A 15,403-nucleotide genomic window follows, 5' to 3' on the forward strand; every position below is an offset into this window, starting at 1 on the left:
TACAAAATTTCTGTAACTGGTTTCGGACACAAAGTAACAAAGAGCTACTTCCTCTATCAACCAAGGCCATTTATCAAAACTAAGCTGTAAATAATATTTCAGATTCAGAACATGTTAGAACGAACAACACATTAATATAAGAGTGCTTACATTTACATATCTACGCATGTTCTGGAACATAAAGTCGGTTTACATAGAGTTTGCTTAGATGTTAGGAAATCATAAAAGAGATTATTTACATATCAAAATCTACAAGGTATAAAATGGTCATGTAAAAACCATAACTAACATTATTGACAGTCTTCAAAGATTAAAATAAAATGTTCAACATGCCCCATTTACGCTTATTCATCTAGCAGATGCCTTTATCCAAAGCATCTTGCAAAAGCAATTTTAATCAGAATGAACTGATGAAAGTGATAAATATCTGAAGAAATGTACATGCACACACTTCATTGATATACTTAGAGGCCGATAAGAACATTCACAAAGATCAAGGATTACTGAGATCACATATCTAAAAAGCTGCGATTTATCCATTCTGAGAAGAAGAGACAGGAAAACCTGTTTTCTGTCTTTCGTTTGGCTTTCTGGGTCTGTTCAACATCATTATGTGTGTGTATGTACACCTGTGTGTGATTGTTCTACCATCCATCTATGGTTTTCGTGTATGGAAAAGATCTACATTTATTAGAGCATATTTAAGATGACAATCCTGTCGCCATAAAAGAACAAACTCCCACACACACTCGTGCGACACACATGTGCATATAAGCTGCCTAACCATCTGACTTCCTGTGTCTATAAAGAAAGCATGTGACAGCATCTGCTTTGATGATTTTGTACAATGCCATTAAAAAATGAAAGAGGAGATTAAAGGACAGAAAAAATGAACACACCGCTCTGTTTTTGTTGAAATGGGCTTGAGGCGTTACAGCAGAGTTTGGTGTTAGAAACACGCTGGGTGTTTCTGAAGTTTTATTTCTGTGAGTGAATCAGTTAATTCATGTTTCTGTTAGTCAAAACAAGATTATGGCGCAGCTGTGATGGATTGTGAGAACATGCAGATCCGTATTCTTCTAAAAGCTCTGGATATTCACTCAGACAGTTCATTTCAATATCAACTAATCCACAAACACCATGTGAAGTCTAGATGGGATAATTTCAAATTCAAATAAACATTTTACTGAAACATTTATGTAGCTGCTTTAAAATTCCTGATAATTTCTTCTCACAGATACTCAGAGACACCTGGGTCTGAGGAACAAGAGTTGAAGCCTTAAAACTTCATCTGGAGCCCAGTCAACATCTCTGTCACACACATAGGCTACAAATAGCTTGTTCAGTCACCTGCAAATGTTTATCTCCATAGTCTCAAAATAATCGACTTTAATGTATCTAAAATGTTCAATAAGATTTGACCTTCTCAGGTAAACTCCAAATCAGTGTGCTCAATGAAAACAAGCAGAAACATCATCCATTAATATATGCGTGATTTGATGTGGTTCAGACAGCAGAGAGTGTCAGAGTGTCATCATACTCAGTAGAAGATTGTTCTCAATAAAAACATTATGAATAAATCATGATAAACATAGTAATGAGAATAATATGCCAAAACAGTATTCCAAAGTAAAAGGAGGCAAAGAAAAACAAAAGAAAAGAACAAGAATGAGTGGAAATTCTTGCAACACATTTGTATGACCAGCGGACTGACCAACAAAGTGACTCAACCTGGAAGTCTCAGTCCAGTCTTTTTCTTCCTCATCCAGTCTTTCATTCCTCCTACATCTAATCTCCCTGGCTTACATCAGTTCCTAAGCATGATTGTCTTAACAGAAACTTGCGTAAACAGGGAGAGGAAGAGACTGAAGGTTTTTCTTTACTCACCAGGGTACTGGTTGTTATCGAGGTCAGAATCTCCACGCAGGGTGAATCCAAAGCCTGCTGGGATGGCGGATGAGGCCCAGTCGCCTCTCAGCACTTGAGATGCCTGTAACTTCAGTCCAGATTTCTGCCCATTATAGATGAAGACCCTGCCACCACGGTCCTCCCCTGCGAACGGAGCCCCTATTGCCACGTCTAAGTGAGAAAGAGATGGAGAAACCATATTTCATCAATAACAGCATTTACACTACACAAACTAGACAACATGTACATCCTATTTGTTTCTACCCACAGCCTACCTATGGAGGCCTGTTTCTGAATTAAATAAATAAAAAAGATTGTGAGATAAATTTACAAATTTGAAAGTCACGATTATGAGAAATAAAGTTACAACTGTGAGATATACTCTCAAGTATTAAGACCTCATATCTCACACTCGTGAGTATTTCTCTGATATAAGATATAAAGTGATATAAGATATATATTTCTCTGATATAAGATATAAAGATGTAAGATATAAAGTCTCAATTCTGAGATATAAAATTCAGACAAATACTTGCGAAGAGTGAGATATGACTTTATATGTCAGAATTGAGACTATATCTTAAGGCTGGTGCACACTGATTCATAATAGTCCTTTACGATTGTTGCTTGTCAGACTGTACGAACGTGATCCTCATGTCACACTGTGGGATCTCAGCTGTCCTATATGTCAGACTGTACGACAGTCAAGACGCGTTAAAAACGGACGCGTGCTTGAAAACTTGTCCGGAGATTTACATCATCAACTCACACACATTCGGTGACAGTGAGCTGCATTACACGCGGGACTGAAATGGTGGCTAACAAAGAAATCTCTAGCGTTAATTTTGATCACGGCTTATCTTGAAAAAAGACAATTTGACGTTTGTCGTAGGAGAAGTCACACTGCAGAACTGTGCGCCAAATCTTCTGACACTGCCAGAATTTCGTCAGAGGTAAAATTTGATCGTAGTGGTCATTAATCAGCTGTTGGTGAACATGTCAAACTAGCGATCAAAGACTACAGATTTTTGCCTAGGATTATAGGAATCTTTTAGGATTCTCACAATTTGTCTCAGATGACCAAATCGTGGCCAAAATCACACAGTGTGCACCTGCCTTTACACTGCAACATTATATATCACAATGGCTAGTTTAGATCTCATATTATGTTGCAATGTGAGATATATAAAGTCTCAATTCTGAGATATAAAGTCGCAATTGGGAGATATAAAGTTGCAACTGTGAGCTATAATTGCAATACTGAGTTGCAATGAGAAGTAATGTTGCAATGTGAGATATAAGTTCTAAATAGTAAGATATAAAGTCTCAATTCTGAGATATAAAGTCGCAATGTGAGATATAAAGTGTCAGATATTTAGATTTGAATAAATAAAGTCACAAAGTTGTATTTTGTTTTTACTCTTATGTAAAAACAGGCTTCATACCTACCAGAAAACCAAGATTCACACTAAGTGCTATACATTTGGCTCTGCTCCATTTTGTCATTTATTATTTATTGTTGATTATTTCAATGTTGGCTATGGTAGAGAGGAACAGAGAGATGCTTTTAAGCAGAAGAAAAGAGGAGGATGCTGAAAAGAATACTGATGATTTACACAAAGCTCCACAGGGAGCGACCGCTCTTTTCTCCTCGGCACTGAGGGACTATTACAGAACAATAACAGGCTCATGCACAAGCACAAGTCCAAGTCCACTACTGCATGGCCAATAAATCTCCAGGGTAGAATTATCTATTCCAAGTGTTCCTCTTGCCAGCAGCACTGCTCAAGTCATTAACCTACATTTGGGCAGCGGCACACACACAGGAGAAAAAACTGAAGAAACAGAAAAATGCTGACCCAGACAGAGATGCCCACTGAGGGGCAGAAAGGCAGAGAAACAAAGCGACTACGGGGATGTTGAGGAAATAAGCTCTATAAAGATCTATGTCAGGGATATTCACATTACTTTGCTTTAGGGCCACTTTTAGAAAATGACCAGGGGCCAGTGAATGATCTGGTAATAGTAGTGATACATGGGTTTCATTTGGTTTAAAAGTGTTCAGTAACCAACAATCACAGCTATTGTATATTGTATACCAGTCATATGTACGAAAATAGTCATATGTGCTGGAAACCCTTTTCACACAATATAGTCCATGTGAATTTAATTATGACATATTACTTAAACATAAATGCATTCATAAATGCTTCCAGTATGCTAACTCCAGATCTTCCCATTAAAATACAGTGTGAGTATACATTTTTTTAGATTTGAATAAATAAAGTCAAAGTTGAATTTTAAAATTTCGTTTACCTGATAAGTTTTACATAATACAGAACACTGTTAATCTAAAGGGGATGGTAAGGGGGGATGGTGGCTTTACAGAGGGGATGCATTTTTTTCAACAAGGGGGATCCTTAAATCGAGCCCTGCATATAACAAGGAATTAACACGAAGTGGGATGTCACTGTCTACACTGCAAGCAAGTGGCATGATGTAGAACGGTCACATGATAAGCACCTGCAGTGCACACAACCTTTCTGATTATAAAGGAAGCAGTTTTGTCCTGTTTGGTTGCAACAGTGTAGACATGGAAACTGCAACTGAACTGTCAAAGACAATAACAGTGTTGTTGAGGATAGTTTTGTCTGCTGATAACCTCATAGGGAGCTGTATTTTGCTCGAAGGCCGGACTTTGAATGTCCCTAATCTATGTCCTCACTCTATTATGAAAATATCTGACAAACTCCAAAGAATGGACAAAAACAAAGGGACAAAAGGATAGAAATTCAGGAAAGAGAGAGAGCCCATGACTAATGACAGATCTGAGAGGAATGTGTGCTCATGGAAATCTTCTAAGCTAAGCAAACTATTCTGAGGTAGAGGGGAAAGAAAAGTTTAATTACACTTAGAAAAATAAAATCATCACCACAAGAAAGCACTCAGTTCCGTCCACCGGACCACCGTGTGTGTGTGTGTTTCTGAGTGGGAAGAGTGTATCTGCACGTGCGTCAGTGTATGTAATAATGCTCTGTTTCACTGTTTCTCTTGGGCGAGTTCCTTTCTATAAATATCCATCGCGTGTTTTTGGTGATTCTTGATCATTTCCTTTTCCTGTTTTCTGGCAGTGGGCACAGTAGCTGGCAAAATGCCCAAAGACCCCCAACATTAACAGCCTGATGGTCGACGAAAAAGAACTGCATAATATATATGAGAGAGAATTCATTATGACACTTTACAAGATACTTAATTGTGTGGCTTGGCCTTAATCGACTGCATACATACACTACATGCCACAGCGGAGAGAAACAGACGTTTTACAGACATAAGAAACCACTGGGTCCAAAAATAACAGACATATATTATAAAATCATGCTCATGGGACTAATCTCATTTTCTGGCCCTAATGGAATTATAATTATAAACATATATGCATTTTGTTAAATAAATGGATTTATATACAGTATGTTTCAACCATTTATATGTAATTTATCATTTAATATTCATTAGAATGAGGGCAATTAAATGCTGTTAAACATATAGTGTGTGAATATACTTTATATGTGTTTGTATAAATATATACATACACATATATTGTCAGATATTTGCTTTTATGTGCCATCTCAAACTCTTGTGGCAGCTGCAGATACTTCCTGCCATGTAAATGTTTCAATTCATGATATTTCTTATTCTTAATCTCTTAATCTTCAGCAGATAAGTGAACTGTGCTGAATCTCTCGCAAGAAGTGAATCAAAGTTATGCTCTTCATGTTTAATGTGATTGGCTGTTTGTTGCAGATGTCACACTTTTGGATGCAAGCAGTCCAAAGTTAAATATAATCTCTAGATCAAACCCTAAGTTGATGCAGAACGTTTGTAGTGAGCGCTGTGAACCCGCAGAACCTGATCTAAACCAGGTTGGATTTGTTTGTTTTTTTGTTTTTAAAGTCTAAACCTACTCTGAGTTTTTCTGAGTCACAGGACACTACAAACTGTATACACAAACATAAGGGATGCCTCTCACTGGATACTCTTCATGGATCTCACTTTGCTCTGTATGTCAGTGTTCGACTGCTACACTGTTGTTTCGCATGAAAGCAGGAAACAGTAAATCTGGAGGCACATGAGCAACAAAACTGAACAAACAAAGCTCAGAGCACAGCAGCTAGAGCGACTCAACTAGCTATGCAAATAACTATATGACAGAATAATTCATACAGCAGAGGCACAAAAACACACAGAGACATTGTAAGAAATGTCACTTCATCACTCCAGCGCAGCCATATGGCTGGTGTAACAGAGATGCCGTGTGTGATATCAGATTCTTTATGACCATATAAGATATTGATTAAGTCATTATTCTCCAAAACTCCCAGGCAACATCATCTCATAATGCGATACTTTTACATAGCCAGAAAATGTGAATCAAGGCACATAAATAATCCACAAAGTGAATCCCTGCATAAATTAAAGTGTTTTGTTACCATTAGCTTTTCTCTGAAACACACAGACAAATTATATACAGTATCTGAGTCTCTAAGCACATTGGCATTTCATTTAATATTACAACATGTTTTTTTTAAATCAGTGTCTGTTGATTGAGGATCAGATGGCTTGCATATCATGCATAGATATATATATCATATCCTCATCTTACTTTCATCCACATCAAGTGTCATTTTAAAATTACAGTGACATATCAGGTCATGTTATAGTAACATATGGAGCTGATTCATAGATTGCACAGTAAAGTCACACACATACACACAGTGATCAGTATAACAGAAAACCCTTTTTGTTCCCAACCCAACTCAATCTGTCTGAACTGATAAAGATGATCTGTGGGTGATTAGTTCAGTCTGGACTCCACCCCTGGACACCTGGTTCACTTCAGATGCCTGAGGAACTCTTGAACAATAAATTGAACAACAATCTTGAACAACTCTTGAATAATAAATACAGCCAGCAGTTCAGACTTCTACACTTTAAAATCTAGGGGATCTATTACCACAACTTAATTACATGAAACATAAAAATGTATTGATTTAATTAAACCTTTTAAGTTGCAAACATTATTTTGATAAATTGAATTCTGTTGACATAATAATGTTGATCAACTTAAAGGGTTAGTTCACTCAAAAATGAAATTTCTGTCATTAAGTATCATGAGATACTTGAACATCATGTTCATCTTCTTGATGAAATCCGAGATATTTTTTTATCTCCCATAGAAAGCAATGAAATGACCACATTTAAGGTCCAGAAAAGTAGTAAAGACACGTTTAAAATAGTCAACGTGACTACAGTGGTTCAACCTCAATGCTATGAAGCGATGTGAGAATACTTTTTGAGCACAAAAACAAAACAAAAATAACGACTTTATTCAACAATTTCTTCTCTACCCTGTCATTCTCCTACACAGTTTATGTTGAAGACACAATGCAGAGCTTCCTTGTTTACGTCAGAATGTCGAATCAGTATTGGCCGGCTCCTGTGTCAGCATCACACGCCTGCATCGTGGTGCTTATACGTGAACAGCGTTGGCCAATAATGAGCCGGCGTTCGGACGTAGAACCTGGAAGCTCTGCAAAGTGTCTGTGTAGGAGAATGACAACGGTAAAATTCTACAAATGGCAGAATGGTAATTTCGTTGCTTTCTATGGGAGATAAAAAACCTCTCTGATTTAATCAAAAATATCTTAATTTGTGTTCCGAAGATGAACAAAGGTCTTGTGGGTTTGGAACGACATGAGGGTGAGTAATTAATGACAGAATTTTCCTTTTTGGGTGAACTAACCCTTTAATATTGCTTGTAATTTAAAAATGTTTTAAAAGTTGTAGTGATGAAATTGTCTTGATAACTTTGGAAATTGCGCAGTGAATTTCTTGTTTCCAGCATGCTTATGGATAAGGAGAATAATTTTTTTAATTAAGTGTTATTTATATGTGTTTTTAGTAAAGCAAAAGACCTGTTAGAGTTTAATGCTGTTATGTTTGACTTGTTGTTCTATGAACAATGACTGGGCTAATGCCAGTGACCAGTAATATCTTACTTGTTTGATAAATTCACATGCTAATAAATTACATTTAGCATGTGTTATGCTAGCTCTTAATTGGAACTGAAATAGATGAAAATTACATTTAGCATGTGTTATGCTAGCTCTTAATTGGAACTGAAATAGATGAAATCAATTTGTTACATGGCCACCACTCCGTTTATGTGGAAACTAGTTGGAATAACTTAGTTTTTATGAGTAATCAACTTCAAACTTTGTTTATGCTACAAATTAATAGGCTCCTCTAACTCGAAGTTTGTTAGTTGAAGAATTTCATTAGGTGTCATAACTCAGAAAGATTGATGAAAACTACTTTTTTTTTTTTTTTTTTTGCCAAAATAGAGTGTTCATGCTCTGTACATACACTGAATACAGTATTTAATATACATTTTAAAACTATTTAAATATTTATTGACAAACATGATTTTTGTTGTTGAATGTTAAGTTTTTTGTTTTTTTTTTGCAATAATATTGGTTGACCAGCAGTATAAATATGAACCACGTGACCTCCATCAGCAGGCTCGACAAAACACACACAGCAGAGTGGTTCACACCCAACTCTTCACAGGAAAATGCAGACAGGGCACCAAATCACTAATTTTACACTTCCTGACTGGATTAAAACTGAACATCATTGTGTGTGATAGAGAGACAGGATATCCTACACAAAAAAGGCAAGTAGGAAATGGGTGTATATGTAACTTCTGTCTCACTAGCCTTGAAAAAGCACGCAATACAACACGATACAAGTGCATTAGCATGAACGCTTACCAAGGTAGCCATCCTGGTTGATATCTCCAAGAGGGGCGATGGCACTTCCGTATCGGCCAAACATGTGCGTTCCAGTGAGTGTGATGGGAGGGGAGAAGAGAAGCACGTCCTCTTGCAGGTATAAGTATACACGGCCCACCTCACGTGGTTTACTCTCAAACTCACGGTCCATGTAGAGTGGGGCTCCAACTAGCACGTCATCTAGCCTGTGTGCGCACAAATAAATTCACAAATTTGATAAAAACACCTCTTTGCATTTTTAGAGGTCCATAAATGATATTATGAGAATAACCAGGACTAAAACCAACAAAGATGGTGGCGTGATTCCATGATAAAATGAAATGAAACGTTCACATTTGTACTTCTCAGACTTCTCAGATCTAAGATAACAGATAGAATCAAGTTGTGTTATTTGATATCTAAAAATAAGTCCCTGTGATTTATACTTTTCAGCATTTGGTAGCCAAAATAACAAAAACGATACATTGACTTCAACACTAAAGACTGATTGGCCCAGTTTCCAGCAAATGAGCCATTTCAACAGCTTTAAGTGTAATGAGCTGTAATTCTCTCTCTGTGCGTTGGTCATTGCTGGTTTATCATTTAACTGCTCTTTCTCTGTGTATACTGCTGATTTACTGTGTATTCAACTATGTACTGTTGGTAAGGAAGCCTTTCATTTAATGGCATAAACACATGTCAGAATTTCAGACATAAGAGAAGGAGCTTTGGCGCTGAAGTGTCAGCAAGGTTTTGTATCCTCATAAGACCAAATTAGAAACAAATTTTATATACTGTATATCAAATTTCCCCCCTGGATGATGCGAGCATTTAAACAAGGGTCAAGTAAACCAGAACGTAATGCATGAGTCTAAATAAGCCAAACCCTAAAAAAAAACTGATGTTCCTATTTATATAGTTTATATGGTCCTATAAAGCTCTGAATACACCTTGTAACTAAATACAGCAAGAGCTGGCAAATTAAATTAGCTCAAAATAAATAATACAGGCAGATAAGAAAGCCTCGTTTCAGTGCAGACAGACCGTGAGGAACACCTAGTTACTATGACTATGGAATGTGCAATTTTGAGTCATACACATGGGGATAAATCTCAGATTTATTAAGAAAGAACTCAATGCAAACAGACTTATATTAGTACCACCTTTTGCATGGGAGTCATTGGACATTGTTCAAGCTGACTTACCCATCTCCATTTAGATCAGTCACTGCAATGGTGTATCCAAAATAAGAGGCCATCTGTGAGAAACAATTATATATGAAATCAAATGAAACTGAAGTGGGACACAAAGAAATAAATGGGACGCACTGCTATAACAATTGCTATAATATCTTCTGCTGAATCAAAAAGCTTTAAAAAAGATCTGTGTCTTATTCAAAAACTACTTTTAGTCCCATTTAACTAGGCACTACGAAACAAAACAGTAACATTTTTCTATAAGGTCTCATTTGTTAACATTTGCTAATGCATTAACTAAAAATTAGCAATATGTTCTTATAGATATTATTAACGTGTTAATGCAAGTTAATAAAAATGTTCATGTTAGTTCACAGTGCATTAATTACTGTTAACAGATATTAGTAAATGCTGAGATGAACATTAATTAATAAATGCTGTAGAAGTATTGAAAACACATTAAAGGTTGGACAGTCGCTCACCTGCTCTCCAGTAAAATTCTGAATAAACGTCAAGTTTGTTGCATTGATCACAGCCACCTAAAAAAAAAAAAAAGTCAGATTATATTATTGCTCATAAAATACTTTTTACGTTCATGACAGACTGTCATGATTCTGGATTATTCCCTGATGTACTGCAGGACTTGTGTATCTGACCACATGCCTGTCCTCAACCCAAAACCAGAGTGATTTTCCTCATGTTAGGCATCTAGCACTCTAATAATTACATCCAGATTGATCTTAGTGGATGTTTTATGGGGCACGTATGACCGAGATCCTAAATCAAACAAAGCCACATATGGCTAATACCCAAAAATGTAACATCCAGTGAAAAAAAAGTCCCAAATTCACTGTCTGCTTCACAACCCACCCATCCAGCTGAATATGATTCTGTTTAATTGAGGGCCAAAGAGGACACCCCTACATCCTAGATGATACAGCCCTAATTGGGAATTCCTTCTTAAGACTTGAAATCACATCCAGATGAGAAACTCGCATCCACTTACACAAGTGACTTAGAGGCTTTACTCTTACCAGAATACATCTTTGCAAAACATACAGCTTTTCTTTGTTTATTTGAATTAATAAATGTTTAAATTTTAGTACAAATGAAGCGGATAACCTCTTGAACATTTCTCACATTCTTCCTTCCCCTTTGACCTTCACCTCTGACCTTTGATTCTTGTTCTTACCATGATAGAAACACAGGAAACAAAGTATGTTTAGGACTGTATACTTACATAACCAAAGTTGTGTGCTCCTCGAGGAACCCCTGCTACCAGTTCTGCATAGAGGACATAAGAAAATCATACAAAATACATACCTGAGATATTTACATATGTGCCAGCAGGTTTATATATTTTAGACTAGCACAGTTTGAAGAAACAAATGGTGTTCTTCACTACAGAACAATAATAAAACATTCACTTTTCCTGTCTTGAGAAGAGCGTGTATGAGTGAATGTTTTACACACATACAACCACTTATCTAGTGCATCTCGGGGTAAACAGTGAGGTGAGACTTGTGAGTGTTGTAAATCTCTTCTCTGTCAACACCATGTCAGTCACTCATTTATTATAAATATTTAGAAGAGAGAGACAGAGAGGAGAAAGACACATAGTGAAGGAGACAGAGGCTGTCTGAGGCCTGATGGATGATCTTGGAGATAGTGATGTGGTGGGAGGGTTTGTGGCTGTCTGTCAGATCTGTCCCACCCACTGAGATCGGAGAGGGACTATTCAAAGGTTTGCCTCGTTTCTAACTCGAAGTCTCCCAGACTGCCAGGGACCCATCACACCCCGCTCGTCCTCAACCCTTCCCCCCACAACCTCAAATTTCCCGCCGTTTTTGACCGCAACGTATGCCACAGAAAGAGCCCATTTATGAAACTCTGACAAAAAGAGATCAGCATGTCTCTTCTCTGTGGATTCACCACAAATCCAGACCAGACAGAACATACGTATGACAGAGACAGAGAGAGAATTCTGGGAAGAATGAACCGAACCCACTGATAGCGTTTTTATTTGTGCATTCTGTCCGCGTTGTTTTAGCGTATGAATTGCGCAAATCAAGAAACAGAGCACATGTACCTCCAAAAAATGGTGCTAAACAATTCATCAAGTGGCTTTCTATTGTTCCACCTGTATTATTATGGAGGTTATCAGTACATTTAAAGGTAAAAAGCAGATTTTGGAAGTTAGGTATTTTGATATTATATCACTTAATGAAACATACAGTTATAAGTTGTTAAATATACAGTCACACCAAAATGCCATCCTAATATCATAAATATTGTCACTGTGCTTTTTTAATGTGAATAAAAGCACAGCTCCCGGGTTTTTTAACAGGATTTTTTAGAAAATGCACACAAACATCTTTTTAAAATAAAATGTGTACTTTTGTCAATAAGGTCAATCTATAATATGCCATAATAATTTACTTTCATTTACATAAGATGATTTTATACCAGATTTTAGAGTGTTTAAGCTGGATTGTGGGCGGTTAGTAAGTAAGATGCATGGTTTTGCAGAACAGTACTGTCTGATGGAAAGGTATGCTAATGATTGCTTATGAGTTGATGTGGGTGCACACATGTGTGTGTTAGAGAGGGACGACAGACTGCAGACAGGCTGTTTGTCACTGGGTGGCATGTCAGGGACAGAATCCTGTGAGGGCTCTGTAATTATGGTCTGAGGCTGAAGGGTCCGATCAAAGCTCAGCAAGCAACAAATCCACACAACAACCACACACAGAGACAGAGCTCTCTCTCTCTCATACACGTGTATTCAAACTCTACAAAAGATGCAATGGTTTGTTTATGTGTCTGAGATAGAGATCTGCTACTCAACCCGAGCATTACGACATGTGACAAACTGACAAAAGAAGATATTTTGAAGAATGTTTTTGTCCACACAATGAAAGTCAATGGGGTCCAAAACAACACTGGAGTTTACTGACTTTCTTTATTGGAAAAAACAACAACAACAACAACAATGCGATATTTGTTGTTGTTGTGAGTCAGTCATATAGGTTTAGAATGACATGAAGGTGAGTAAATGATGACAGAATTATCTTTTTTGGGCATATTCCCTCTCTTAAGCCGCGTTTCCACCGCAGGACCTTTCCCCAGGGACTTTGGGGTGGAACTTGGTGTGTTTCGACCGCAGGGACCAGGGTCTAAACGAAGTTCCAGGTAAAAAAAATCCCCCCCTCAGAAAGTCCCTGCTCACGAGATAGTACGTTCAGGAACTTTTGGGGGCAGGACTTGGGTGCTGAACATGCTGGTTGAGTTCACGCAGCATTTTATTTCAACCACCATTTTTAAAAGTCTGCTGCGGTGCGTGCAGTAAGAGTCATTTGCTATTTGAATCAACAATGTAGTTCAAAATCTACGACCGATGGACCGACGATGAGGTTCAGGGTTTATTAAGCTTATATGCGGAGGACAAAATCCAGCAGGAACTGGAAAGTAGCAAGCAATCCTACGTCACCAGACTTAATCTTCACAGTACTTTAGACCGCGATGGAAACGCAGACAGCAACAGGTTTGGGGGAAAAATAAGTTCCTGGGACAAATTGTTCCAGGTAATTTCAGTGGAAAAGCGGCTTTAGTTCCTCTTTATCAAGCCCCTCCTTCCGAAAAGCATAATGTGCTCTGATTGGTCAGCGGGACCAGTGTGTTGTGATTGGTCAACTGTTTCGAGCGTGTTTTGAAAATTTCATACCCCTTACCATAACCGCAGATTTCACATTCCAGGAAGAAAACGTTTCAGAGAGTTCAGAAACAGTGCTTACTGATATAGAGAATAACTCCCTTTGGACTTTGTGCTTTGTAACTTTGCAGACTTTTTCATGCTCAAACAGTAACATTACATACTAATGAAAGGGTAAAAAAGCATAATAGGAAGTTCTTACCTTGTTCTGAATCACCTGTGAACTCTCCGACCGCTACAGAGTACCCTAACAGACACAGAGAGAGAACGTTAGAAAACCAGAGACACTACAGTCAGAGAAACAGTTGATGCTGATAACCAAAGTGGGTCAGTTAAAAATGTTTACTCATGTTGGCTTTATCTCGTCATTTTATTATTGATTGCACTATTATTATGACCGTCCAGCTGTGATAATGATTACTTACAGTACACGACAAACTTATTTTTAAGTTTGTATTCAAGGAATATTTGTGTGTGTGTATGTGGGTTGAGGTCTGTAGTTCCAGATGGAAATGTTATCAGTAGGCACAAACTCAGCACCAAACTGAGCTATGGGACAGAGGGTCAAGGTTACCTCAACATCCACAAAAAAAGCTTGTGTGTGTTCATGTGCACGTGTGTTTATTAAATTGACTGAGGGCTGGTTCCCCTGACCCATAAACATGGCCTCAAGCAAATCGCTAGTGTCCCATAAAGCATCTTTACCTTTCAAAGGCAAACACACAGACATGTCTCTTACCTAGGTAACTGTCATCATATGTGTCTGATGCAGCCACAGTCTGCTTCTCTCCCTGAACTTTGCGCAGGATATTTTTCAGGGAATAGCCGTTCAATATTTCTGCAACTCCTGCAGTGATCACTTGACCTAAACACACAAATACACATTTCTGTTCATTTTCACACACTGATTTTGTGTTAATGTGTGTTGACGTTTATTAAATTGTACAATTGTGGTGGCAGATGTCGTTACTCATTCTTGGATGGCAAAACATCAAACTGTAATGCACAAAATTCCTACAGAAAACCATATGCACTAGAAGAATAGGAATATAAGTAGCAATAAAGATTTTTAGATAAAATATATCCTTGGACATAATAATTGGACAACAATTGGACAAAATAAATTATAAAAAATAATAATTACATATAAGCATTTGTCATTTAATGTCAATAATGTTACTGCAATATTTCATAAAATGAATTTTAATGAAAGAAAACTATAGACTAAAGGTCATGTCATGACCAAGGTCACAGTTTCTATGTGACATTCTTTCAATTGAAAAGATCAGTTGTTTTTTTATTTTACGCCATTTTTTTCTTAATTTTTAAAACTATTTTTAAAAATATTGATGGTTAATTATCATATTCAACTACAATAATTACACAATTATATTGAGACTAATGATAGCTGTTTGTTTTTGCAATATCTTTCTAACTTGTTTTTAAATTCTAAGATTAATTAGTGTGACCTTGAATTGAATAAAAAAAGGACAACATTTTTAATATAGCAGGATAGGTATAATATGTGACCCTGGACCACAAAACCAGTCATAAGTCGCACGGGTATATTTGTAGCAATAGCCAACAATACATCATATGGGTCAAAATTATCGATTTTTCTTTTATGTCAATAATCATTAGGATATTAAGTAAAGATCATGTTCCATGAAGATATTTTGTAAATTTCCTACCATAAATATATCAAAAATAAATTTTTGTGAGTGGAAATGCATTGCTAAGGACTTCATTTGGACAAC

At 37.0% G+C, this 15,403-nt stretch overlaps 1 protein-coding gene across 1 annotated transcript in view; it reads right to left on the bottom strand.

Annotated features, from left to right (window-relative positions):
• itga8 (integrin, alpha 8) overlaps window positions 1–15,403 on the bottom strand; it is a 73,347-nt gene that overhangs the window by 46,105 nt on the left and 11,839 nt on the right. The window contains exons 7-13 of the mRNA XM_051866122.1: window positions 14,386–14,511; window positions 13,849–13,893; window positions 11,175–11,218; window positions 10,417–10,473; window positions 9,944–9,996; window positions 8,739–8,944; window positions 1,888–2,079 (exon numbers count right to left, since the gene is read on the bottom strand). Of these exons, the coding sequence (XP_051722082.1) occupies window positions 1,888–2,079; window positions 8,739–8,944; window positions 9,944–9,996; window positions 10,417–10,473; window positions 11,175–11,218; window positions 13,849–13,893; window positions 14,386–14,511 (723 nt within the window). The remainder of the gene's footprint in view (window positions 1–1,887; window positions 2,080–8,738; window positions 8,945–9,943; window positions 9,997–10,416; window positions 10,474–11,174; window positions 11,219–13,848; window positions 13,894–14,385; window positions 14,512–15,403) is intronic.

The sequence above is a fragment of the Ctenopharyngodon idella genome, chromosome 16 (genome assembly GCF_019924925.1).
Source record: "Ctenopharyngodon idella isolate HZGC_01 chromosome 16, HZGC01, whole genome shotgun sequence".
In the NCBI taxonomy this organism is placed as follows: Eukaryota; Metazoa; Chordata; class Actinopteri; order Cypriniformes; family Xenocyprididae; genus Ctenopharyngodon; species Ctenopharyngodon idella.